The following is a 22,988-nucleotide window of genomic DNA, read 5'->3' on the forward strand; positions in this document are numbered from 1 at the left end:
TACAGTTTCTCGAAACCGTTTTCACGCACGACACGAGAGGGATTTCTGGGGTCTCAAGGGAAAGTCCTGCTGAGGGATATGATTGATATTGATGGAGGAGTGTTTTATACCTGTACAGTTACGAAGCTGGACAATGGAGGGAAGACGGGTGGTGATGAGAGGTGTGGGCCGAAGCACTGCAGGGGGCTTTTTCTTTTTCTTCATGTCGGGTATGGACTAGGACTGTCGACTACTGTAGTAAGTATAATCCGCATTATTAATCCTTCCTTTCTGCTTTGTCTGTTTCCAGTCGCGCCCCTTTCTTGAGCTTGCCTGCCTATTGATTTCCTGCTATCGAAGCCATCTGTTAAGTTGAGGTAAGAATTATAAGATGCGTTTCCCCGCTTTCTGAATTCCGGCAATCTTCCATTGATCAGGCTACACTGGCAAAAACTCAACATGAGCCATGTCCCTTTCAATCTTGGTTGTTTGAACGAAGGTTTCCACCATGGAAAGATCAATGAGAAGCAGTGTTCTATTCATCACGTTGCCTCTTTGCCTAGGTATGGTATCCTTAGCGGTGGTTTTGGCCTCTCAGTACCACCAAGACTTGGATCGGCTCCCTGAAGCTGGGAGTCATTTCGAGGAAGGGGAAGATGGGGTTGAACATGACAGCAGCAGGGGCGTGGGAGAAAGGCTCTGGATTGATGAAGATCAGTGGCTGATTACACACCGTTTTCTGGAGACACGATGAGGGAACATACACACACAGCTGAGCACTATGCTGCCTTCCAACCGGAGGAGAGACATGAGAATGCTCACCAGCCTCGTTCTCTAGTCCAGCATCACAACCAAGGCGATGGCGTGAGAAATAGTCAGACAGAGAGGGGTCGCCAGGCGTGCGCCATATGAGTGGTCCGAGGGCGCATTCCAGGATTCACCCTCGCACCTGACTGGCCGGGGACGGAACGGAGCTGGATCCGGGCGGGGTCCCGACGTGGCAGGGCATCATCTGCACGCACTTCGGTCACGGCCCCTCCCGCCCTCATTCGCTAACCCCCTCGCTAACGCCGGCCCAAAACTCCCTCCGCGCTGCAGCAAAGACTTCTTTTGAGTCTAACACGCCCCCACATTCAACCTTTTCCCTGCCTGCGAACCCCAAACAGCTTGGTGTGTTGTGCTGTGTTGTGTTGTGTTGTGTTGTGTTGTGGCCTGTTAAAAATTCCATGCATGCCACCTCTGACTGTGTTACCACGCCTCTCTCCTCTTCTCTTGTCGCAATGCTCCTCCTCCATCAACAAATCACTTGACTTGACGAACAGCGCGTTTGCTTGCTACTAGGTACTCAAAAAATGACCCTCACCGAACACGACACCCAGCGCGTCGAAGTCGACCAAGACTTTGACAAGTTCGCCCAGAGTCAAGAAGCAGCCACCTCGTCCACCACCTCCCTCCACAGCAGCCTCGTCAACTACGAATGGAAACACGGCCGCCGCTACCACTCCTACCAAGCCGGGAGCTACTCCTTCCCCAACGACGAGCGCGAGCAGGAGCGTCTCGACCTGGTCCACCACGCCTTCTGGTGCACGCTCAACGACCGCTTGTTCCTCGCGCCCATCAACCCCGACGACGGGCTCCGCATCCTCGACATCGGCACCGGAACTGGACTCTGGGCCATCCACCTTGGGGAGGACCACCCTGGCGCAAAGGAGATCATCGGCAACGACCTCAGCCCCATCCAGCCGAGGTGGGTGCCGCCCAATGTGCAGTTCATCGTCGACGATGTCGAGCTCGACTGGGTGCATGCCGGCGTGAGCGTCGAGCCGTATGATTACATCCACTGTCGGTACATGGCGGGCGGTATCAGAGACTGGCCGAGGCTGGTGAAGCAGATGTATGACAATGTCAAGCCTGGTGGGTGGGTTGAGTTTCAGGAGTCGGCCAACACGCTGTACTCTCAGGATGGTACCCTGAGCAAGGACAATGCCATGGTTCGCATGATGGAGGGCTTGATCTTGGCGTGCGACAAGATTGGGCGGACGTTGGATCCGGCGCCGCAGATGGAAAAGTGGGTGAAGGATGCTGGGTTCATCAATGTCGAAGTGCAGAAGTTTAGGCTGCCGATTGGTAGCTGGCCGAGAGATGCAAGGCTGAAGGAGGTGGGAACGTTGATGGCGGTCAATTTCATCGAGGGTGTCGAGGCGTTCACGGCGTCGCTGTTTAGGGATGTGCTGGGGTGGTCGCAGGACGAGGTGTCGGCGTTGAATGCCGAGGTGAGGGCTTCGGCGAAGAAGGGGAATGCGCACGCCATTTTTGATTTCTTGGTTATCACTGGGCAGAAGCCAGAGTAGGTGTCATGCATGTAGAGATACCACAATGCTGTCCCCCACTTTGATGACGAGTCCCGATGATTATTCATGGATCTCTCAAGATACACAACCCAGATCTAGACCAGTCCATGGATCCATGCCCAGCTGATTGACTTGCATGTCTCACCTTGCACTCTCCCCATTGGCGATTCCTCGCCCACCTGTTTCTGACTCGCACCGCAGAATCAAGATCCCATTCGTTTATCTGACACCTGATAGTGTTACGGGCATTTCAAGCTTGCGCCTCCGCCCCTTCCCACTCCCCGTCGCTTCGTTTAAAGAAAGCGGAGAACTATGTTCGTGTTCCTGCCAGCAGACGACCAATGACATCATCGTCGTCCCCCGTTCCCGTCCCACGGCTGTGGCTCCCTCCCGTGTTTAAAACCCCTCCTTTCCAATTCAGACCTCTGCTTTCAAATCTCCCATCAACATCCAGCAATACAACCATAGCTTTCCTCAAACAAATCTTCCATATCCAACCTTTACAACCAAACCACATCCCTACCCAACATGGACTTCCTCAACAAAGTCACCGGCGGAAACAACGCCTCCCAACCCGCCGACCACTCCAACAATCCCACCACCACCAACCCCACCGACCAGTCTTCCTCCTCGGGCGGCGGCCTAATGGACAAGTTTAACAGCCTCGCCGGCGGCGGCAAAGAGTCGGAGAAGAAGGAGGATCCTCTCGATAAGGGTACGTTTGATCCACCAACCAACCTTACCCACTCCACTACGTCATCACCACTAACAAATACAAATAAAAAAATAAAATAGGAGTCGACCTCTTCCAGCAACACGTCCTCGGACAGGGCGACCAGTCCAACGAGAGCGCCATCGAGCAGGCCAAGGATGAGCAGATCAGTGATTTCATTCGGGACCAGTACAAGAAGAATACGGGAAAGGATTTTCCTGTGGCTGATAAATAGATGGGTGTTGGGGTTAGCATTTGCGGCTGCGGGCAATATGGAGCAATGACTGGCTGGGAAGTTTGAAGGGGTTTAAGCTAGGGTTATGAGTTATGAAATTCAGACACTGATTCACTTCACATGCATGGGGGTGTGGTGGTGTTGTTTTGCAACCGTCTATTAAGTTGTCTATTATGGATTCCAGTCCCCCTCTCTTCCTGGCAGTTCTCCCCTCCTATTCAAAGTTTCATCTTCTTCTTTTTAGTTGACGGTGGCCTGGTTCAAGTTGTTGATCAACCTCGCGCCATCAAATAAGCGGCCGTTGCCGGCCCTGGCGCGGCAGAGGTTCTTGCCACGCTCGATGATGTTGTTGGTGCAGGTCAGCTGGCTGTTGGCTACGCAGCTGAGTCTGGAGCCGCCTGTTTGTTTTTGTGTTAGCATCACTCCCTGACTGAGGAAAGAGAGATTGGGAAAAGACATACAGTTGTTTCCACCGGGGACGCAGCGACCGGGCTGGCCGTTGGCGGTGAAGCACGAGTCCTGCTTGAGGGACGTGTTGGCCACGCAGCAGGTGCCGCGGGGGACGGGGCGGTTCTGGTTCTGGCGGGCGGCGATGGCGGGGACGGCAGGGTTCTCGGCCGCGGGCATGGCGGTTGTGAGGGCTGCCATGGCGAGGACGAAGGGGGTGAGGAACTTCATTTTGAGAGATGGTGTGGTTGAAAGGGGAAGTTGAGACTTGGTTTTGGCGTTGTGGAAAAAGATAAAAAAAGAAGAAGGACCCGACCGGCGGAATGAATGTGGGTGTTTTGTGGTATGAAGACAGAGAATTGAAGAGAAGGTTGAAGGAAAAGGGGACGGGAATAGACGGCGGAATTGAAGACTGGCTTAAAGACGAAAAGAAGATGTTGGAGAGGTAGGGAGGGAGGTGGGAGATTTATAGTTGAGTGAGGCTCTGTGTCGATCGGATCATGTTGCCGAAGGAGGTTCACTAATTCCCCCCTGGTGGAGTCGGAAACCCACGATGGTGGTAGCGCTTGGATGTTTTGGTGGTTTTGGAGTGGCATTCTCAGGGGGTGTGCGGTTTCAACCCAAGGAATTCACCACTGTCGCGGGATTTGCAGCCGCTCCATTTGGGACAGCGGTTCGAGGGATAGAAAGAAGAATGCATGGAAGGATCAGGCGATCGACGAGAAACATTGCTCGGATCGTCTGGGGAGGAGAAATCGTGGAAATCCGGGGTGATTTTGAGACGGCTATCATGCCTTGACTTTGCCAAGCGCCCGTCTTGGCAGGGGGGAGGGTTAAAGATAGTAGTTATTGGGAGGTTTGTCACGACGGGATGCAATGCTGTGGTGATCTTGAGTGCTGAACCTGGGACGAATGGTTTTGGCGAATGGCACAATGTCTTGCGATGCGAATCGGGGAATGGGATCAGGAAGATGATGCCCAGGAAAACAACAAGACCTCTCTCGGTTGGAATCAACCCGAGATCAGAGTCTAGCCAGAGTTGGATTGGCGGCTTCTTTGCTTCTCCTGGCGGCAGCGCCCGAGAACAAGGGGAGCGCGCCAAGCTTCGTGTCTCGGCAGTCGCTGGCAGCGGGAGAGTTCTTCTCACTGGTTCAACTTTATCGCGAGGCCGATATCATTCAACTTGAGCTTTAGATGGGGGAGTTCTTTGCTGAGTTAACTGACGGTTTTCACGGCCAGAAGACATTACAGCAGTTTTCTCACATGAGCTTCTCACACCGGGAATTTTCGAACACCCACGGCTCATGTTCACTGCGAGCCAAGATCTCCCCAGACTGCAACGAATGAGAACAGAGCGTTTGATACAGACGAAGAATGACCGATCTAGGGAATTCTTTTCTTTCATTTACTCATCACTGAAGAACAACAGCGATGACATGTTCTAGAATGGCCTCGGATTGTGCCTGATGAGACCATCACCACACCACGCGTGCCGTCCTGGCACGCTCACAGGCTGTTCAAGCGATGAACTCCCAATCGCTTCACCAACTCGCCAACAACCAAACGATCCATCATATGACAGCTTGCCAATCAACGCCGCCAAAATATTCCCTGCAGCAGCCAAGTTCTTTGCTCACACTCAACGGCGACAATCTGGTCCAGACACCAAAAGTTGATCAACAGGGGTTGGCACTGCAACGTCATGCTATCATCGACGTCATCAGCCTTTCCCGCTCCCCTCCTCACCAACCCTCAAGAATCATGATGCCGCTACTATCATTGTTTGAATGCCCGACAGCATGAATTCAGCATTCCGACAACCATCTAGATGAGAAACAACAGAAAATGGGCGACATTTACATCAGCAACGGAACCTGCTACGGATCCGCAGGCAACGAGCTCGACAGAAGCTTCATCCCGTGCGGAAATGCCGCCTTTGGACCAGTGACGTGCTGCGGAGCAGGAGATGTCTGTCTCAGCAATAACGCTTGCTTCGGCGTCCACGGCACGCCAGGATCATACGGAGCAGACCTGACCTATCTCGCCGGGTGCACCGACGAATCATACAGAGATGGGAGCTGTCCTGACAAGTATGGTATCGACCAGCCGTGGATCGCTTTGACGGTTTGCGATGACAGCGGTGGTGATTGGGCTCCGTGTCCTCAGGAGGGAAGCCCGACTACGCTGCAGAATGGTGCTTATTGCAGCTGTACTGATGCTGCGTCGACGACTGTCGCCATCAACAATTCGCCACGGCTGGCGGATATTGCTAGGTTGCCGCAGACGACTGGGGGGACTGTTTCATTCTTTCCGGGGAATGAGCCGACAAATACATCTCCTCCGGCTCAAACGACCGGTGGGGGGAATGGTGGAGGTCAGTCCAGTTCCCAATCGCAATCCCCATCGCAATCGCAACCACAACCAGGAACAACAGGCCAACCGCCAAATACAGGATCATCAAATACCAGCAGCAGCCCGATACCATCAGAGACAGGCTCACCAGGTTCAGATTCGGGAACGGGCTCGGACTCTGGCTCGGACCCAACCGGTGGTGGTGGCGGGAGCTCTTCTTCAGGCGGCGGCCTGAACTCTGGCGCCAAGATCGGCATTGGCATAGGAGCTGCCATAGGAGGGCTCATACTGATTGCTACTCTGCTCACCCTCTGGCACTACAACCGAAAGAACCGCCGATCTGTCTCTGGTGCCGCCGGGATTGAAGAAGGCGGGGAAAAGCCAAAAAAGGCATTCGCGCCTGTCCCGTCCCCTCGTGCATCCGAAGCTGACTCCAACCCTGTCTCGGAAGCGGACGGAAAAGCGGTGACACGGCCCTGGAGCATGAGAAGTGAGCTTGAAGGGAATAATACTGCTGCTTCCGCGGCAGGGAAGAAAGCGCCAACGGCGAATGGAAATCAAAAGGTTAATACTGATGGGGCAGCACGTCCGGGGGTGGGGGAGTTGGATGGGAGAGAGGTGCAGGAGCTTCCACCGCACCACGATCTGAGTCCGGTGGCAGAGCTTCCTGGGAGCGAGGCGTGGGCCCAGGCCCCGGGAGGGGGGAGGGGGAGGGTATGATGCGGGCTGAGATGGGACATTTTCTTGCTATGGTTGAGTTGGTCCGGCAGGCAATTTTCACGCGGTTGGTGGACTGATTGAGGGGGTACATATATTGGGGCCTTGGCTGATGTTACTTTATACCAGATGGGTGTTCATGGGGGATTTACATAATTCTAATAGCAAAAGGCTTGTACTTTGGTCTGTGTAACGTTTGGTTAAACGTGGTTGCACATGCTGTTGTGTGACCACATCAACCACCTGGATGGAGTGGTATTGGTCAATAGAAGGGGGTGACTGCAGAGCTTATTCTCTTGGCTTGGGTCTTGGCTTCGGTTTTCTATCACCGAGAGGAGTCGGACGCGGTAGGTTGGTGCAGGAGAGGCATGTTACCATGTAGAGGATTGGGGACAGGCCGCATTGTCTGAGGACCAGTTTCTCCCGGGGGGATGGGTTGGGTCAAGTTTAAGTTGAGGTGGCCTCCCTTTCTTGGGGATGGTTGGGTTCGAGCAGCCGCACCCGTTCAAAGAGGCACACCACCACTTATCCGTCATGACCAAGCTGTACCGATCTGCTGCTGCTCTCGTTCTGTCCCTCCCTCTCTTGGGTCTGGGACAGCAGCAGGCGGCGGCACCTGATCCATGGGCGTTCACCCACTCGAACCAGGAAAAGGCCATTGTCTTGTCTCATACCGGCGGCTTCAACATTGGCAGCAAGATCGTGGCCGACCCTCGACGTCCAGGCCAGACAATAACCTGTGATCACGGGTATTTCGTACGTCCCCCCATTCTCGTTTTCTTTCCCGCCCATTTCCGCTGACCTTTTCCCCCAGGAATACTTCATTCCCCTCCACTCACCCCCCCAAGGCCACCTCCGCCGGACAACCTCCCTCGTCCTCTGGCACTCCTCCTCCACCCAAACCTTCCAAAACCGCTGGGACGGCGGGCCCGGGTTCAAAGACCTCCTCCTCCGCCTAGGCTACCCCGTCTACCTCTTCGAAGCCCCCCGCCTCGGCCGCGCAAACTGGGCTTGCAAACCCCACCGCTACGACGTCACCTACCGCGACCAGGACAACTTCCTCGCCTGGAATTTCGGACCGTCCTACCTCAACTGGTGGCCTGGCTTGCAATGGCCCGAGGACCCCGAGGTCAAAAGACTAAGCTGGGAGCAAGCTACCGGGGGTAGGTATGTGGAGTTTGATGACTATGAGCATATCCTCCTCCACGCTGAAGTAGCCGCCAAAGGGGCTGTTCACACTGAGCAAGGAGCAGAAAGAGGGGGGGTGGTTTACCTGACGAATTCTGCCGCGGGTCTGAGGGCGTTGCTTGCGGCTACGCTGAGCGATGAAACGGTTGGGAAGATAAGGGGGATTGTGGCGTATGAGAGCGCGGGGTACGTCTTTCCCGAGGGGCATAACGTCACCGACAGGAGGGATGAGCCGTTTGGGCCGTTGGTGGTGACGCAGGAGGCGTGGAGGAGGTTGGCAAAGTTGGATTTTGTGCAGTTTGTTTGGGGGGATAATCGCCCTGAGACGGGGAGCGGGTTTTGGGAGGAGATGGTGGTGCAGAGTAGGCTTTGTGCGGAGCTGATTAACCTGTATGGGGGGAATGCGGAGGTGGTGAAGCTGAAGGAGGATTTGGGGGTGGTGGGGAATACGCATTGCCCGTTTACGGATATGAATAATGAGGTTATTTTGGGGTTGTTGGAGGAGAGGTTGGAGAGGAGTGGTTTGGATGGGTTTGAGGGGCGGGTGGGGAAGGGGAAGGGGAAGGGGAAGAGTAAGTGGAGGGGTTAAAGGACTGCTTTGAAGGTTTTTTCATAATGGAGGGATGCTCGTGTGTGTTTATGTTGGCTCGAAGGTGCAGAACAAAAACTGAAATGCTGTTCTTGCCCCCTTCTTCTGAGTCCCTGGATCGAAACAGTGCCTCCCTTTCCAACCCATATCAACCAGATGTGTCCCCTAAATCATCAGAACTAAAGTTTCGTCACCACCACATCATCCACCAACATCCTCGCCGCTCTGTTGTTGTTGGAATGGATCCGGAAGGTAAGGTCATTCCCGCCCTGTGTTGCTGAGCAGACAAAGGTATAGCCGATTTGAGTCCATGCCAAAGAAGAACCGGCACCTGACGTGATCGACCTTCCGCCCAGAACAACCGACCACGGATTCCCATTTGTGTAACTGGAAATAACACTGATTCGGAATGTGAGCCTATAATCAGCCCCTGGCTCGCTGCAGAAAGAGACGCTCGTTAGCATACCACTATGCGTAAAGGCCCGAGGAGGCTGACACACCAGTTGATAGTTTGAGACACAGAAAGTCCGGTGATGGCGGCGCTGACAAAGTAGCTCGACTGGATCTCCATCACGTAATTGCCAGCACCCTGTGAGATAACCCCAACGCTGGCACCGGTACCGACCCTGTTGGTGATACTCCATCCTTCCAGCGAATTACCGCTGAAGTCCCCGTTGGTGATCAACGGAGGTGGTGCTGCTGATGTGGTGGACTCGGGCACGGAAACAGTGGATGTTGTGGGCTCAGGCGCTGTTGTCGTGGTGGGTTCGAGTGTCGACTCTTCGGCAGTGGTTGTCGTGGTCACCTCAGGGGTCGGGGTTGCTGTGGGCTCGAGCGTAGACTCTTCAATTGGAGTTGTGGGGGCTGGCTCGGTTGTCGTGGGCTCGGTTGTAGGTTGCTGGGTAGATTCTTCCTCCACAGGTGTCGGGCTAACGGTGACATATTCGGTAACAGTCGGTGTTTCAAAAATTGTGCTTGTGACATCAGCAGTGACGGTAGCAAGCTCAGTAGTCGATGTGATCCCAATGCATCCGCAAGCAGAAGTGAACTGCAGTGGCTCGACGGAAGAAGCGAAGCTGCGCAGGCAGTTCAATGGCGGTCTGTTGGAGCAGCCCCTTTTCCTGCGTCTAGCTTTAAGGGGTAGACTTTGTGCGATGGTCGTGGATTCGGTGACAGGTTCGGTGATAGTTGCAGTTTCGGTGACGGCATTGGTAACGGTGCTGTAACGATACACGTGAGTCTCCATGCTCTGACGGATTCGAGAAAGTTGTAGAGGCATACACGGTAGGGGTGACAGTGACGACCTCGGTGAATGCAGTTGCTGTGACGATCGAGTTGGTACAAAATTGGCTGGCCTGTACCAGTGAACTGCTGAAACAGTTCAACAGCCCATCCTGGACACACTCCTCGACATCATCGCGTTGCTCTAGCTTTGCTGAGGTAGCTGCGCCCAGAATGACCCAAAGGTTGCCAGCGAGGAGGAAAGACGAACGCATGGTGGACGTGCGTAAATGAATGACAGTCACTGGGAAACAAAAAAAAATGAATGACAATAGGACTCAGGATTCAAATGCAAAGCCCGGGCGCGTGCGGTCTTTTTGTTGACATTAGTATGGTCCCGAGGGTCTGGAACGTGTGGATCAAGACCCCTGTCGCAAGCTGATGGCTGAAAATCCGATTCTGGAAGCGCTATCGAATTTTCAAGATGAATACTCCATCCTCCTCCCATCTCCCATGATCCTGGAACCTCGGCATTAAATGGATACACTCTGCCGCCGGCAGAGCGTTGATGGGTAATTGCACCTTGACCGAGACACAACGCCACTCTATGGGTCGCCAAGTATGCTCAACACTATAACTAGGTATGTAATCTGTCAGCAAAACATCTAGCTTTAATGGCGGGGAGCTATGCTCCAGTGAGTAAGCCCATAATGTCCCTATAGTCCTCGCGCCGAGGAGAAAAGCGGGAGTCTAGAGAGACTTGCATTTTGAAAAAACACACAAGTAGTGTGAGCAGCCTCTCCTCGGTCACAATGCTCAGTCAATCCTCACTCGAAAGGCCGGCGTGCCCTGCTATCTTCATTTCCGTCGCTCGCCATGGATCTTGTCACGGCCATCGGGCTGGTGTCGGGCATCCTGACATTTGTATCATTTGGCACCAAGCTTGTCAAGGGAACCATTGAGATTCGGGAAGCGCTCGATGGCACACTGGACGAAAATCGCACCCGTCAAGAGGTGGCCCAGGAGATGAACCGGCTTTCTGCTCGACTCTTACCGCCGGACGATACCAAGCTCGTCGCCGAAGAAAAGAGTCTTTGCCTTCTCGCCAAAAAGTGCTCGTCGATGTCGGAGCAGCTGATCAAATTGCTTGAGGGTGTCAAGTCCGACAACAGCCGATCCATAAGACAAAGTTTATGGTCATCCTTGAAAAGCAAAATGCATGGAAAGGAGAGGGTGGACTTGGAGCAGAGATTAGATCACTGCCGAAACCAACTTGAGCTTCAACTTTTGTTTATCACGAGGTCTGTTTCGTGTCACCACATCTACATGGATCTTGTATCATACTGAGTTCGGATTTCTAGGCGCCAAACGGATGCGTCGCTACAAACTCTATTCAAACTAGTCAAAGATGATACTGCAAAGCTCGAATATCTACGGCAGTCCATCAATCGACTTGAGCAACAAGTTCACCTCTGCGATCTCAGTACCGCTGCGCAGGCGCAGATACGAAGCCTTCTACCCCTTCCAGACCACGTCTCAAATAGCATTGCGCAAGACCGGGTGCTTCGCGCACTGGCTTTTGATGGTATGCGAAACCATCAAAAACCTCGTTCAGGATCCTCACAACACGACGTTTGAGTGGTTCGTGCATGCAGCGAAATCGTTACAAGAAGAGGCGCAGCGCGCAGCCAGGGAAAAGTTCACTGATTGGCTAGAATCTGGCCACGGTGTATTTCACATTTCCGGGAAGCCTGGGTCTGGTAAATCGACTTTGATGAAATATCTGGTAGAACACGCTGCGACATCTGGACATCTCAACGTTTGGGCCAGTGAGTTGAGCTCCCTGGGCTTAAAGTCAAGCCTCGAAGATGACTCTAGAATTAACCAGCTACTGATTGTTCACTTTCAGACAGTCGAAAACTAGCCGTCGCTCAGTTCTTTTTCTGGCGGCCCGGTACAGAGCCTCAAAGATCTCTCGGCGGGCTCTATCGGAGTCTACTTCACAATGTCTTTCAAAAGTGCCCAGAACTTATATCCGCCGTCATTCCTTCCTTCTGGTAAAAGTCACAATCGATGCCGTGGCAGCTGAGCTCTGATCTCGAGGTGACGGAGAGCACAGTCAAGGCAGCTTTCAATCGTCTTATCAGTAGTGAGGTGGCCGAAGCATTTCCGAACCACTGCTTTGCTTTTTTATTGACGGCCTGGACGAGTACGAGGCAATAATCCAGACGGACCATACAGATCTGGCTGCACTACTTAACAGCTGGGCAGAGGCGGGCCTTTCATCTCGCAACATCAAGCTGTGTGTCTCCAGCCGTGAATACAACTCTTTCATGAACCTGTTCTCCGACGACAGGCGGCTGCGGCTTCATGAGCTTACTCACCGCGACATGGTCGCCTGTGTAAGAGACAAGCTTGACCGCATATCTGGCCGAATAGTTTCGACCAGTTGGTCGAAGACATTGTGGAGAAAGGACAGGGTATTTTTCAGTGGGTTGGGATTGTGGTCAAGAATATGAGATACGAGATCGACAACGCAACTACCGAGGCCCAAGAGTTCAAAGACTCGCTGAAGATGCTGCCAAGCGAGATAAACAACCTCTACAAGCACATATTTGACTCTCTACGTGATACAAAACGTGCATACCGCACGTTGGCAACGGTTTCCGAGGCAATGGAAACAGGCGTTGCTTCCTTTTCCGTGGAGGCCTACTCTTTTTTCCATGATTATGAGCGGGACAGGAGTTTCGTTGTAAGCAATTCATTTCCTGCCACGACAGAATCATCACGGCACAAGCTTGGTAAAACACGCCTCCGTGGGTGGTGCGGTGGACTACTCGATACCTCATATATATTATTTCGTGAACAGCACAGGAATAGCTCAGACAAAAGTCCCTACATTTTCCTGGAAGCATGGGATAAAATCTGCCCTGATGACGACTCTCTTGAGCCCAGCCCAGGGCCCTATGACGTCCTTCTTCCAGCGGGCGACAGTGCCTATGGGTTAGCAACTTGTGCATTTTGGGGTCAGAGGGTGGTCCGTGACATAATAGAAACAGATATCGGGTGCATGAACCGCCCCTATTTCCACCGGCATCTGGTTAGGGACGTCCAAGTACCCACTACGGAAAATGACAAATGACCCAACTGTCACCGATAGCTCCCACAAAGTGGGGTTGCTCGCAAATCTCATACTTAACTGCCACAGAGAGAGAACAACTCATGAGGAAGAAGACTTTGCCATGTTGGACTTTCTCTTTGACAAAAGCCTAAGCGACCCAACACATCTTGGGGCCAGCATTAACAGAAGTCGCGATGTTCAAGTTGAACCGGACGTGGGCGGGATGCCTCCATTGGCCACTTGGCACCGTTTCTTACTGTATGAGTGGATGTATCAGCATGCGGAACGAGTATGGGGTGATCACCTACCGCACGAGCAGCTTGACGCAAGATTTGGAGAAGCGGTAGCGTGGTTCTCAGAAAGGGCGCCGACCCGTACTTCTCTGCGAGAATAGAGTTTGTCAGGCGGCCATCTAACGAAGACGAGCTCGAATCAGTAAGTCGAGATCGACAAATCAGCGCTTATCGTGGCCCTCCCATCCGTCCCAACAGTCTTCGCAGCTTTCGAAAGATAACGATTCAGTTTCGGAGGAGGACGGCCAATGGAGATACAGAACAATTTGTCGTTGAAGAAGGGATCCCCGTTTGTTTCCATCTGTAGAGAAGAAGGCAGCGGAAGGATCATGCATCGTTGCAAGATTGGGTGCAGGATCTTCAGATGGATTCCAAAGCCAAGACGGAGCTACTACGGCTTGTTAAGAGAAAGTCACAGGAGCAAGCCACCCTTGATTTCTGGAGCAACATTTGCTCAGCAGCATACGGCTTATCTCGCGCGGCGTTTGGAAAGGGTCAAGCGCCTCCTTGGGCACTTTTTTCAGGATCATATCAACCTTGTGATCCCAATTTTGGCGCCCCTTTTGCTTACCTGGGTTGTTTTGTTGCCCCTGCACAGAATTTTTCCACCACCGAAAACGTTGCAGGATGAGAGGGATTTGGCTGTTGGATTTATCTCCATACCCATCTAAACAATCTTTCGTATGTTGTCGCACTGAGCCCCCGAAGTTGGATATTCTCATGTAGCTTCACCAGTTAAACATCCGAACACCTGTCCTGGAGGAACCTTGATTGATGGTGAATGAATCTGGCAGCCATCAGTTGTCTGTAATAGAATCCTACATGGATACTCCAAGCTCCATGATGATTATTGATGTTTGACGAATTCTGGTACCGTTGGGTGAACAATAAACAAAGGTGGCACAAGCGGCATCGGAATCCTCAAACACTCTGAGGGACCCAATCTCGGACCATCCAATTTGCAGAGGCCGCCACGAGCTTTGTGCAACATGACCACAACCTGCTTTTGTTTCTATTGTTACGGCATCTGACGAGAACACACCATAGTAGGGAGTTTGGTCAAATTTCTACAACGTGGTGAGAGGACTGGGAGAACCGTCAAGGTTGCAGATGATATCCTGTATTTGGCACCTTCCCATAATCACGGATGATGCCACTTATACCCGAAACAAAACATGGCCCAGTCGTGGGTGGTGCAGATAGATGCATGCACCTGTGTCATGATCATGACGGCCGTTGGCTGCCAAGGTCTAGACCTCCATCGATCTGCCATCCCAGCTTTGCTTGGCTCGATGCTCCGAACAGGTGCAGCCAGTTCAGCTACCCCTGTCCCCTGAGCTGTTAGCTTTTTTAACACTTGATGCCGCATCTGATAACAGCGATGAGATAGCAGCCCAACTACCCCGCACACCACTTTACGTCATGGCAACAGGGATCTGTGCTGCTGTGCTGCTGTGGACGTCAACACACGCTGAAACTCAATTCCTTGTTGGCCCATTGCGCCGGTCACCTTTCACGATTGCCAAGGCACTGATCGGGGTGCACTAGCTATTTTTTCTTGTTTGGCGTCTTGGAGTCCCTATCTTTACCGGCACTGCTTTTGTTTTTGAGACATTTCTCTTTTTCTTCCTCTCTATCCTCTCATTCCTCGGTGCGACGCGTTTCTCTGGGTCTTGGGTTGAGATCTTTCGCCAGGCTATCTAGAGTAGCAGTAGTGGGACATCAAGGTTCACGATACCAACCAACGTTTCCCAGACAACCACCACTTCACACCATGGGAGGCCTAAGCTGGAGAAAACTTCTCGGCTGGGATCGCCATCCTAGTGACGGCCATCGTCACGATTATGATAGCTGGTGGCATGATTCTCGTCGGCGCCGTAGGTCTTTTCCATTCTCTCTCCAATTGCCGAATTGCTGTTAACGTGCCAAGAAGTGCTCCCCCACTACCACGATGAATCTCTCGAGTCTGCCATTCCTCCACAAGCCGTCACCGAAGTAGCCCTCCGATTGCGCCACCTGATCGAGCAGTGTGTTCCTTGCGAGTTGAACCCCGATCTGGTCACCCGCCCTCACAGTAAGGTCATCACCACCAAGGTGATCAAAGCAGCCAAGGAGGCCGGTGGGAAGGAGCACGGCGCCTGTGTGGTGTTCTGTCTGCTGGTGAACAAGCGCTGGTGGAAGCACCAGAGTCTGGTTGAGCTATGGGATGCCGATTTGCATAACCTCAGGGCGGTAGCTTGTGAGGTTATCGCCAAGCAGATGTAAGTCGTGTTTCTGTGTCTTGAGAGCTCCGGCAACAAGCTGACACACCACAGTATCGAGACTGAGAATGATCCTACTTACCTCATGCACTCGGTTCTCCTCAAGCGGTACTCTATCATCATTGATGGCAAGCCCACACCACCAGCCAATGTCGTTGAGCGAGCTGTTGATCTCCACGCCCTTAGAGTGATTGGTTCATCCGGCTACCAAAAATGCATCAACTTCCTCTGGAAGGGCTGGCTAGTCCAGGATGAGGACGACCCGTCCACCTTTGTGGACTACAAGGACAAGGACAACACGTCGTACTGCGCCCACCTCGACCCCGACCGCATGCGAGCACCCATGTACCAGAACGTGACGCAGATGCTCTTCTCCTTCTTCTACCTCATACTCTACACCCTTGCGATGAACTCAGTAAATGCCCGAGGAGAGATTGACCTCATCGAGGGGCTGCTGTATGTCTTCACCATCGGCTACATCTGTGACGAACTGTCCAAGCTCTGGAAAGCTGGGCATCAGATCCTGAGCTTTTGGCACGCATTCAACTCGGTCCTGTACGCGCTGGTGACCACCAGCTTGGCCATGAGATTCATTGCGCTCAGTGCTGGGGTTGATGATCCGATCAGACATCAATACACGACGCTGAGCTACAACTTCTTGGCTGTCAGTGCGCCGTTGTTTTGGGGCCGGCTGCTGCTCTACCTTGACAGTTTCAGGTTCTTTGGCGCCATGTTGGTGGTGCTCAAGGTGATGATGAAGGAGTCGATGATCTTCTTTGCGTTGCTTATTGTGATCTTTGTTGGCTTCCTCCAGGCTTTCATTGGCCTGGACTTTGCTGAGGATCAGGCGGCCGAGGACTTTTACTTTATCATTCAGGCGATGGCGAACGCGCTGATGCAGAGCCCGGATTTCAGTGGGTTTGATAAGTTCAGTCATCCGTTTGGACTGATTTTGTATTACTGCTTTACTTTTGTTGTCATGGTATGTTTTCCGGAGACTTGAGGGAGATTGACAGAGAGCTAACGAAGAGATAGGTTGTCCTCCTCAACATCCTGATCGCGCTTTACAACTCGGCCTACGAGGACATCTACGACAACGCCAACGACGAGTATCTCGCTATGTTTGCGCAAAAGACGATGACCTTTGTTCGTGCCCCCGACGAGAATGTGTTCATACCGCCCTTGAACCTGATTGAGATTTTCTGCTTGGCCATCCCGTTCGAGTGGTGGATGAGCAAGAAGACGTATGAACACCTCAACGATATCGTCATGGCTGCGCTGTACTCGCCTCTGCTGCTTGTTTCGGCCTATTTTGAAATGAGGACTGCCCAGGAGATCAGAGGGAACAGGGCCCGGGGCGAGGAGGATGATGATACCATTGAGGAGTGGGAGCAAATGTCTGACCACTTTGACTTTGAGGGTGACGGGTGGTCCAAGACAGTGGCTAGCGCAAAGAGTAATCTGGAGGAGGATGCCGATGTGGTCGAGATTAAGAAGCTGAAGCAGGAGGTGGAGGAGCTGAAGAAGATGATCGAGGGGTTGACCAAGTTTATTGCTGGTGAGAAGGGGCTTGGAAATGGCGATACCGAAGAGCTAAAGGGGGTTGACGAGGAGGGAGAGTCTAGTGGTGGTGCTTAGGGTTTGGTGGCTGTGGTATTTCCTATGGTTGTATGGTTGTTTGCATTGCTAGCGGGCGTTTTTTGGCTTTGGCGAGTACCGCGGGTGGTAGACCTAATTGCATCTGTCTTGACTAGTGTTTCTTTTTAGAATTTACAGACGACGTGGTAATATCGCGCTGCCTAGGGTTGAGTAGAGCCTTGATGAGACTCTGGAAGAGTCACCTTATCAATCAGGACATGTCTTCCACGAGTCATTCCCCTTGCCATGTCTACTTGACCGGGACCGTAGGTAACTTTCCGATTTTACCCCTTCTAGCTCTCACTTTTCTTAGGTCATGTCAAGGACATGACGACTTCATGGCCCAGACGCTTAGAGTACCTTCTGGCGTCTGGTTTTCATGACCGAAGCTACCATCTCCGGAGAAGATCAGCAGATGCACGGCAGCAGCCCCATAGCTACCATGTGGCTCCAGCACAAATACCGTTCAACCTTCCCGCTCGTCTACCTACGCAACATTTGTCAACGCGGGAAAAAGGAAGACCACTCCCCGCTCGCCCGCCCAGTTGCCGACATTCGGGAACAGCCTCTTTATGTTCCCCAGATTTCTCTTCCGTTCTGGGACAAGCTCCATGTCACCTCTGCCTGGAGTGCTACCCCCATGCCCAATCTGTCAACTAGGACTTCATTTAGGCAAACAGGCTAAACACCCACCATGGCGCTCAACTGGCCAACGATATTGACACAAGGCGCTGACGGAATGAGAGCACGAGATTCCAGGCTGTCAACTTGGCCAAACTTGTTCACGTCTTGGCCATTTATAGCACTTGTGGTCGGTATTTGTAGCCTCCGAGGGGATGTTTACGGGGTGGTGGGACATCACCAGCACGAAAGCATATAAGTCTGTCAACACCACCCGTCACCACCACTCCTACCCCTAGCCTTCCCTGCCATTCAACAATCCCCAAACTCACCACCCGGCACCACCACCACAATGAAGCCAACAACTCTCCTCCTCCTCGCCGCCACAGGCGCAGAAGCTCACTGTAACTAACCCACCCCCCTTTCCCCTTTTTTTGTTTCTCCCACCCCCAAGACTAACCCTCCGGCCCAGACCGCTTCTCCAAACTAATCGTCGACGGCGTCCCGGAAACAAAAGAATGGGGCTTCGTCCGCCAATCCAAAAACTACCAGTCCAACGCCGGCGTCACAGACGTAAACAGCAACGACATGCGCTGCTACCAAATGCGCACCGGCACCGCCACCGCGACCGTCACAGCCGGCACCCGCCTCGGCTTTGTCGCCATGTCAGCCGTCACCCACTTTGGCCCCGTGTCCTTCTACATGGCTCGCGTGCCCGACAATGCAAACATCAACACGTGGGAGCCAGCGGGGAATGTGTGGTTCAAAGTGGGGGAAATCAGTGCCCAAGCTGGGCCGAACGGGCAGCTGGGAAGTTCGGAGCAGAATTGGCCTGCTTATAGTACGTTTTTCTTGCTGATCAAAAGTGTGAGAGGGGTATGCTGACAAAATTGATGGGGTAGACCAGAAGGAAGTGTACTTTAATGTGCCTAAAGAGGTGCCAAACGGAAAGTATCTTGTTCGTGTGGAGAGTATTGCTCTACACCAGGCTCAGTCGGCGGGTGGTGCCCAGCTTTACATCAACTGCGCTCAGGTTGAGGTTGTGGGCGGGGGGAGTGGGCGGCCGGGCCCGCTGGTTTCTTTCCCGGGGGCGTACGGTAGGAATGATCCCGGGTTGGTGTGGTCGTATTATCCTGTTCGGACGAGCTACAAGGCTCCGGGGCCGGCGGTTTGGCAGGGTTGAGAGGGAAAGAGGGGTGTTGTACGATGGAGGAGGGTTGTTCACAGCTATTGCAGACGTGTGTCGCTTGTCACAACAAAGCTGATGACTGAGATGTTATATCGTCTTCTGTTCTGGACATCGATTGCCGAAGTTATTGTCGTCCGCAATCCCTACACCGCCTACCTTGTTGAACAGATAGAATGGCGTAGTTGACGGACCCCAAGTCTGCAGCTCGACGGCCAGTGCAAGTGTGCCCATTCGTCCTGGCTGTCTGGGGAGCGTAGCCATTTCCGTCTGGGTGCTCCGCAACGCCTTTGGCATCGTGTCCGACCAAGAGCCGAATAGAATTCGTTCCACCAAAGGCAGTGTCGGGGCAGTTCATGCCGACGGAGAATTTAGTATTGTCTCCGGTGCTGAACACGACGCCTGGAGCGCTACCATAAAGGCCAACTGGGTAGTCAAAGAATCTTGTCTATGGAGAGAAGGTCAGCATTTGTGAGCCATGTGCCGCAAGAGATCGACGAACCTTTCGATAGGTGCAAATGCCACATGGGTAGCCAGAGGGCTTCGTTGAGCTCTTGTCGGCGGCTGGGATCTTGCACGCCACTTGGAATCGTTTCGCCGTTGATGCGATGATCCTCGACCATGTTGATTTCGGTGTTCGGTCCGTTGAGGACGAAGAGTTGGCTGACCGCACTGCATGTGTATGATCAGCATTGTGAGACCAAGACATCATAGGATACGTGACTTACTCTATCACATGTCAATTTTTAAGCACAAGTTCAGAGCCTTCTCTGAACGAAAAGATCATGCCCTCAGGCCAAATTCGATTTCCCTAAACTACATGTATGGTGGCTACTCGTACACCCAGGATACGTCACCCTCCCAGCCATCTCCATCAACACCAACATCAAAATAATGCCCGGCAAAACCCGAACCTCCCAACGTATAGTATTCCTCTCATTAGTATGCAGCCGAACCATTTCCACAAATCGAGCTGTCAGCCTCCCCCTGTGAGATCACCACAGGTTTGAGTTGAAAGGCTGGCCAAGCGGGAAGGGCGGAAACGCCTAACCACGTAAGCAAAACCCTCACAGTCCCGCGCCACTCGAATCACCGAGTCAACCAGAGTAATTGGACCTCTGCCGCTGTAAACAGACACCCCAGGGTACCGTCCGTCCCCAAAGTAGGGGACGTTTGGAATGGCGGTCGCTGTTGCCAGGGTTCAATCGGTTCGGAACTGTAGAGGATGGAGCAAACAAGAGTCCTGCGGTCCGGTGAGGAAAGATTTATAATGGATCTCCAACCGCCATCGTGAGAAATGGCAGCTGCCGCAGTAAAATCGCTCGAAAATTCTCCCCGTTTTTGCGTCGACGTGATATACGACACAGGCAGCATGTCGAAGAAAAGAAAGAAAATGAGTGCGCTGCGACACCAGAGGTGTGGGCTTACTTGAATGATGGGTCCGCTGACGGGAGTCATCGGATCCGAAATGGCAAAATCGCCAGCGGGATCGGGGGATGGAGTTTTCTGGGTCATCGCCGTCTTGTTTTGGCGGCAGCAGGGAGCGGAATCAACGGTTCGTAGTGCGGCAAATCGTCGACAAGCGGAGAATATATCCCCGTCATGGGGTTCTGTTTGACATCCTCTGTGCAAAAAGGCGGAGAATGTCAGTTCAAGCCTGGAATGAGTCGTTGCGATAGGCAAGTAGCGGTGTAACATACCTTTGGTCGATTTGCCAGGGTGGGATTTGTCCCATGAGTGCTTGTGAATCGGACCTCTTCCCATTGTATTGGATTGAATTAGTGCAAAGGCGATCAGCAAGAGAAGAACAGAAAAAGTCGTGATAAATATCAATTGAGGCGGATACTGGCATACCAGGGGAGTTGAACCCACTTGAGGCTGTGGTGGTGCTGGGTGGGATTGGGAATAAGAGAGTTTGCAAGGTGGAAGAGGTTGGAGAGAGAACAGAAAAGAGAGAAGGGCAGGAGCGGAAGCGACTTGATTTGTACCTGAAATTTTGTGGGGCCGGCAGAATTCTTTAGTGAGTGGTAATATAGAAATCAGTCGCGACTCGAGTCAGGATAAAACAAGAAAGGGTAAAGTGAAGGCCATGAATAATGGATGGAAATAACACTTATATGTGCGTGTTTAAGTGGTACCTGAAAATACTACACCATGGAGAGTGAGTTGATTTGGTCGTCGCGGTGCCATCCTCTTCTGCGCATGACACTCATCAAAAATTCAGGGATATGTTGGATGGATGGATCTACTGAATTGAAACAACATTAAGTCAAACAAAGTCGAATCTTGTCATCAATATCGGGTCTAAAATGATGCTGTGGTGTCAGTAGCATATGGCAGCAGTCAATAACCTACAAGTACCATTCAGGATGTTGATTTAGTTGGGTGGCGACTGTGATGATTTAAGGAATTTACTGGCTTATGGTATTCGTCCACGGGTAAGAGTCTTAAGTGACAATGGCTCTGTACCAGGTTGACTAAAGTGTGTTTTTGGTATATAGGTATATAAGTTCCTATTCCGCAATATGATTATAATAACTCTGATTGGGTCCCGGCAATGCTCTGTTGGCGTCATAAAACAGTCGCTGGTAACTTTGGATACCTTAATTGGGACAACCTTTTACACTAGGGGCTACCTCCTGGGCTATTGTATAGCTTCTGTTATACCTTGGTGTGTTTATTTCCACACGGCCATGATGTCCAGGGTGGTTAATGAGATGGGACGGTGGGATGGGCCAAGATAACCTCATTCTTCTGTGGGATAGGTCAAAATCAACGCCCGTTTCATCGTACATCTTACAGTATATCTTCCGAGGCCTTTGAAACCCCGAGGGCTATTCTAGCCCCCCGTCACAAGCGTTAACTTTGTTGTTTTGACAGTGGGCAAGGCCACTGTTCGCTTCTTTTGCGTTGGGCTTCGGCCCCCTGTTTCTTTCTTTTTTTTCAGTAAGATGGGCCAACTTGTGAGGGTTGTGGGATGAGCCGAAGCTCCGGAGCCGTGGGATGGGATAAATCGAGGGTCATCTCATCTCAACTCATCTTATTAGCCACCCTAGTTCTAGCTGTCACGGATGAAGTAGGTACTCGAACGCTCTCCCTGTTTTGCATCGACTTGATGTCCAGACCAAGCAACACGACGAAGAAAAGAAAGAAAACCAAGTGCTGGTACACAAGATTTGCGGGCTTACACTGATGCTGGGATCCACCGGCAGCGACGACAGCATCGAATTTGGTGGCGGCAGCGGCGGCACGCTGAGGTGCGAGGGAGGCTGGGGAAGAGGGACAGCCGGCCGTTATCCCGAGGGCTCTCGGCCTGAGGTGATTGACTTGACCATGGATGACGAGGGAAGACATGGTCAAAGTTAAAGAGCCCGAGCCTGAAGATGGCGAGCATGTCGTTGTCTCCAACCCGGGTGATAGATTGTTTCTACCCAGAGAGATATAGGCCCCTGCCATGAGGTTGGCGCCGGTCTGGGGCATTTTTTCTGCGCAAAGAGTTGACAAGTCAGTTCAGGGGCTGAATAGATAACGATGGGAAACAAGTTTAGAGGCCTCTCAAAGAAGCGGCGCTGTGTTTGTATTCTTCATCCAAGCTGAACATCACGGTCGCGCGCGTAAACGGAGTGTTTGATGAATAACACGGTATCTGAGCGCGAAACTCTGTTCGGATATGATCTGAGCTTGACCCATATGTCCGTCAACAAGCGCTGCTGTATTTGTCCTTCTCATTTAAGCTTCAATTGATGGGATGGTGACAAAGAATGATGGCTTAAATAAAGCATCGACTGTACATATATCTAAAATTGTTGCAATTATCGTATGTCGAGCTTCGATGGGTACCGAGCTTGAATGAAGTATGATCTGAACAATAACACATGAAACTGCTGGTGACGCCCCCGTGGCACAGTCAACCGTCATGTCGTAAGGTAATATGTCCATAACACACTCTTTCATAGCTGCAATACGTCTGGCATATTCAGCAATGCTGCCGTTCGGATCAATGTTGAAGTCGGATGTCGTTAAAATGGCGGCTGTTCTTCGGCACATTCCCCACGTCAACTGTTTGGCCCCCATGTG

At 52.3% G+C, this 22,988-nt stretch overlaps 13 protein-coding genes across 13 annotated transcripts; 8 read left to right on the forward strand and 5 right to left on the reverse strand.

The window, feature by feature from the left end:
• Positions 1-1,331: 1,331 nt before the first annotated feature.
• QC762_302510 (uncharacterized protein) lies at positions 1,332-2,330 on the forward strand (the record flags this gene model as incomplete). Its single annotated transcript, XM_062888536.1, has 1 exon — positions 1,332-2,330. One exon carries the CDS (start codon positions 1,332-1,334, stop codon positions 2,328-2,330), a length of 999 nt encoding a protein of 332 aa, XP_062744407.1.
• Positions 2,331-2,858: 528 nt separating this feature from the next.
• Positions 2,859-3,277, forward strand: QC762_302520 (uncharacterized protein; the record flags this gene model as incomplete). The annotated part of the gene is made up of 2 exons (XM_062888537.1): positions 2,859-3,045; positions 3,126-3,277. 2 exons carry the CDS (start codon positions 2,859-2,861, stop codon positions 3,275-3,277), a joined length of 339 nt encoding a protein of 112 aa, XP_062744408.1.
• Positions 3,278-3,413: 136 nt separating this feature from the next.
• On the reverse strand, positions 3,414-4,134 carry QC762_302530 (uncharacterized protein). Its single transcript, XM_062888538.1, has 2 exons — positions 3,739-4,134; positions 3,414-3,675 (listed from the first exon to the last, which is right to left on the reverse strand). Exons 1-2 carry the CDS (start codon positions 3,953-3,955, stop codon positions 3,518-3,520), a joined length of 375 nt encoding a protein of 124 aa, XP_062744409.1. The 5' UTR covers positions 3,956-4,134; the 3' UTR covers positions 3,414-3,517.
• Positions 4,135-5,569: 1,435 nt separating this feature from the next.
• Positions 5,570-6,796, forward strand: QC762_302540 (uncharacterized protein; the record flags this gene model as incomplete). The annotated part of the gene is made up of 2 exons (XM_062888539.1): positions 5,570-6,098; positions 6,177-6,796. 2 exons carry the CDS (start codon positions 5,570-5,572, stop codon positions 6,794-6,796), a joined length of 1,149 nt encoding a protein of 382 aa, XP_062744410.1.
• Positions 6,797-7,270: 474 nt separating this feature from the next.
• QC762_302550 (uncharacterized protein) lies at positions 7,271-8,682 on the forward strand (the record flags this gene model as incomplete). Its single annotated transcript, XM_062888540.1, has 2 exons — positions 7,271-7,549; positions 7,608-8,682. The coding sequence occupies 2 exons, from the start codon at positions 7,271-7,273 to the stop codon at positions 8,568-8,570; spliced, it is 1,242 nt and encodes a 413-aa protein (XP_062744411.1). The 3' UTR covers positions 8,571-8,682.
• QC762_302555 (uncharacterized protein) lies at positions 8,577-10,379 on the reverse strand. Its single transcript, XM_062888541.1, has 3 exons — positions 9,852-10,379; positions 9,071-9,790; positions 8,577-9,008 (listed from the first exon to the last, which is right to left on the reverse strand). The coding sequence occupies exons 1-3, from the start codon at positions 10,064-10,066 to the stop codon at positions 8,750-8,752; spliced, it is 1,194 nt and encodes a 397-aa protein (XP_062744412.1). The 5' UTR covers positions 10,067-10,379; the 3' UTR covers positions 8,577-8,749.
• A 288-nt stretch (positions 10,380-10,667) lies between these two features.
• On the forward strand, positions 10,668-11,429 carry QC762_302560 (uncharacterized protein; the record flags this gene model as incomplete). The annotated part of the gene is made up of 2 exons (XM_062888542.1): positions 10,668-11,092; positions 11,153-11,429. 2 exons carry the CDS (start codon positions 10,668-10,670, stop codon positions 11,427-11,429), a joined length of 702 nt encoding a protein of 233 aa, XP_062744413.1.
• A 3,212-nt stretch (positions 11,430-14,641) lies between these two features.
• On the forward strand, positions 14,642-17,104 carry YVC1 (Calcium channel yvc1; the record flags this gene model as incomplete). The annotated part of the gene is made up of 4 exons (XM_062888543.1): positions 14,642-15,082; positions 15,139-15,466; positions 15,521-16,448; positions 16,502-17,104. Exons 1-4 carry the CDS (start codon positions 14,980-14,982, stop codon positions 17,102-17,104), a joined length of 1,962 nt encoding a protein of 653 aa, XP_062744414.1. The 5' UTR covers positions 14,642-14,979.
• A 182-nt stretch (positions 17,105-17,286) lies between these two features.
• QC762_0050050 (uncharacterized protein) lies at positions 17,287-17,789 on the forward strand (the record flags this gene model as incomplete). Its single annotated transcript, XM_062883480.1, has 2 exons — positions 17,287-17,370; positions 17,460-17,789. The coding sequence occupies 2 exons, from the start codon at positions 17,287-17,289 to the stop codon at positions 17,787-17,789; spliced, it is 414 nt and encodes a 137-aa protein (XP_062744415.1).
• Positions 17,790-18,077: 288 nt separating this feature from the next.
• QC762_302580 (uncharacterized protein) lies at positions 18,078-19,037 on the forward strand (the record flags this gene model as incomplete). The annotated part of the gene is made up of 3 exons (XM_062888544.1): positions 18,078-18,129; positions 18,198-18,566; positions 18,628-19,037. 3 exons carry the CDS (start codon positions 18,078-18,080, stop codon positions 18,906-18,908), a joined length of 702 nt encoding a protein of 233 aa, XP_062744416.1. The 3' UTR covers positions 18,909-19,037.
• On the reverse strand, positions 19,002-19,534 carry QC762_302585 (uncharacterized protein; the record flags this gene model as incomplete). The annotated part of the gene is given in 3 exon segments (XM_062888545.1): positions 19,002-19,066; positions 19,071-19,337; positions 19,414-19,534. Coding segments are annotated over 3 exon segments (453 nt in total).
• Positions 19,535-20,000: 466 nt separating this feature from the next.
• Positions 20,001-21,035, reverse strand: QC762_0050080 (uncharacterized protein; the record flags this gene model as incomplete). The annotated part of the gene is made up of 3 exons (XM_062883481.1): positions 20,766-21,035; positions 20,612-20,665; positions 20,001-20,535 (listed from the first exon to the last, which is right to left on the reverse strand). Exons 2-3 carry the CDS (start codon positions 20,644-20,646, stop codon positions 20,001-20,003), a joined length of 570 nt encoding a protein of 189 aa, XP_062744418.1. The 5' UTR covers positions 20,647-20,665; positions 20,766-21,035.
• Positions 21,036-21,750: 715 nt separating this feature from the next.
• QC762_0050090 (uncharacterized protein) lies at positions 21,751-22,920 on the reverse strand (the record flags this gene model as incomplete). Its single annotated transcript, XM_062883482.1, has 2 exons — positions 22,100-22,920; positions 21,751-21,836 (listed from the first exon to the last, which is right to left on the reverse strand). Exons 1-2 carry the CDS (start codon positions 22,389-22,391, stop codon positions 21,751-21,753), a joined length of 378 nt encoding a protein of 125 aa, XP_062744419.1. The 5' UTR covers positions 22,392-22,920.
• Between the last annotated feature and the right edge of the window lie 68 nt (positions 22,921-22,988).

The sequence above is a fragment of the Podospora pseudocomata genome, chromosome 3 (genome assembly GCF_035222375.1).
Source record: "Podospora pseudocomata strain CBS 415.72m chromosome 3, whole genome shotgun sequence".
Lineage (NCBI taxonomy): Eukaryota > Fungi > Ascomycota > Sordariomycetes > Sordariales > Podosporaceae > Podospora > Podospora pseudocomata.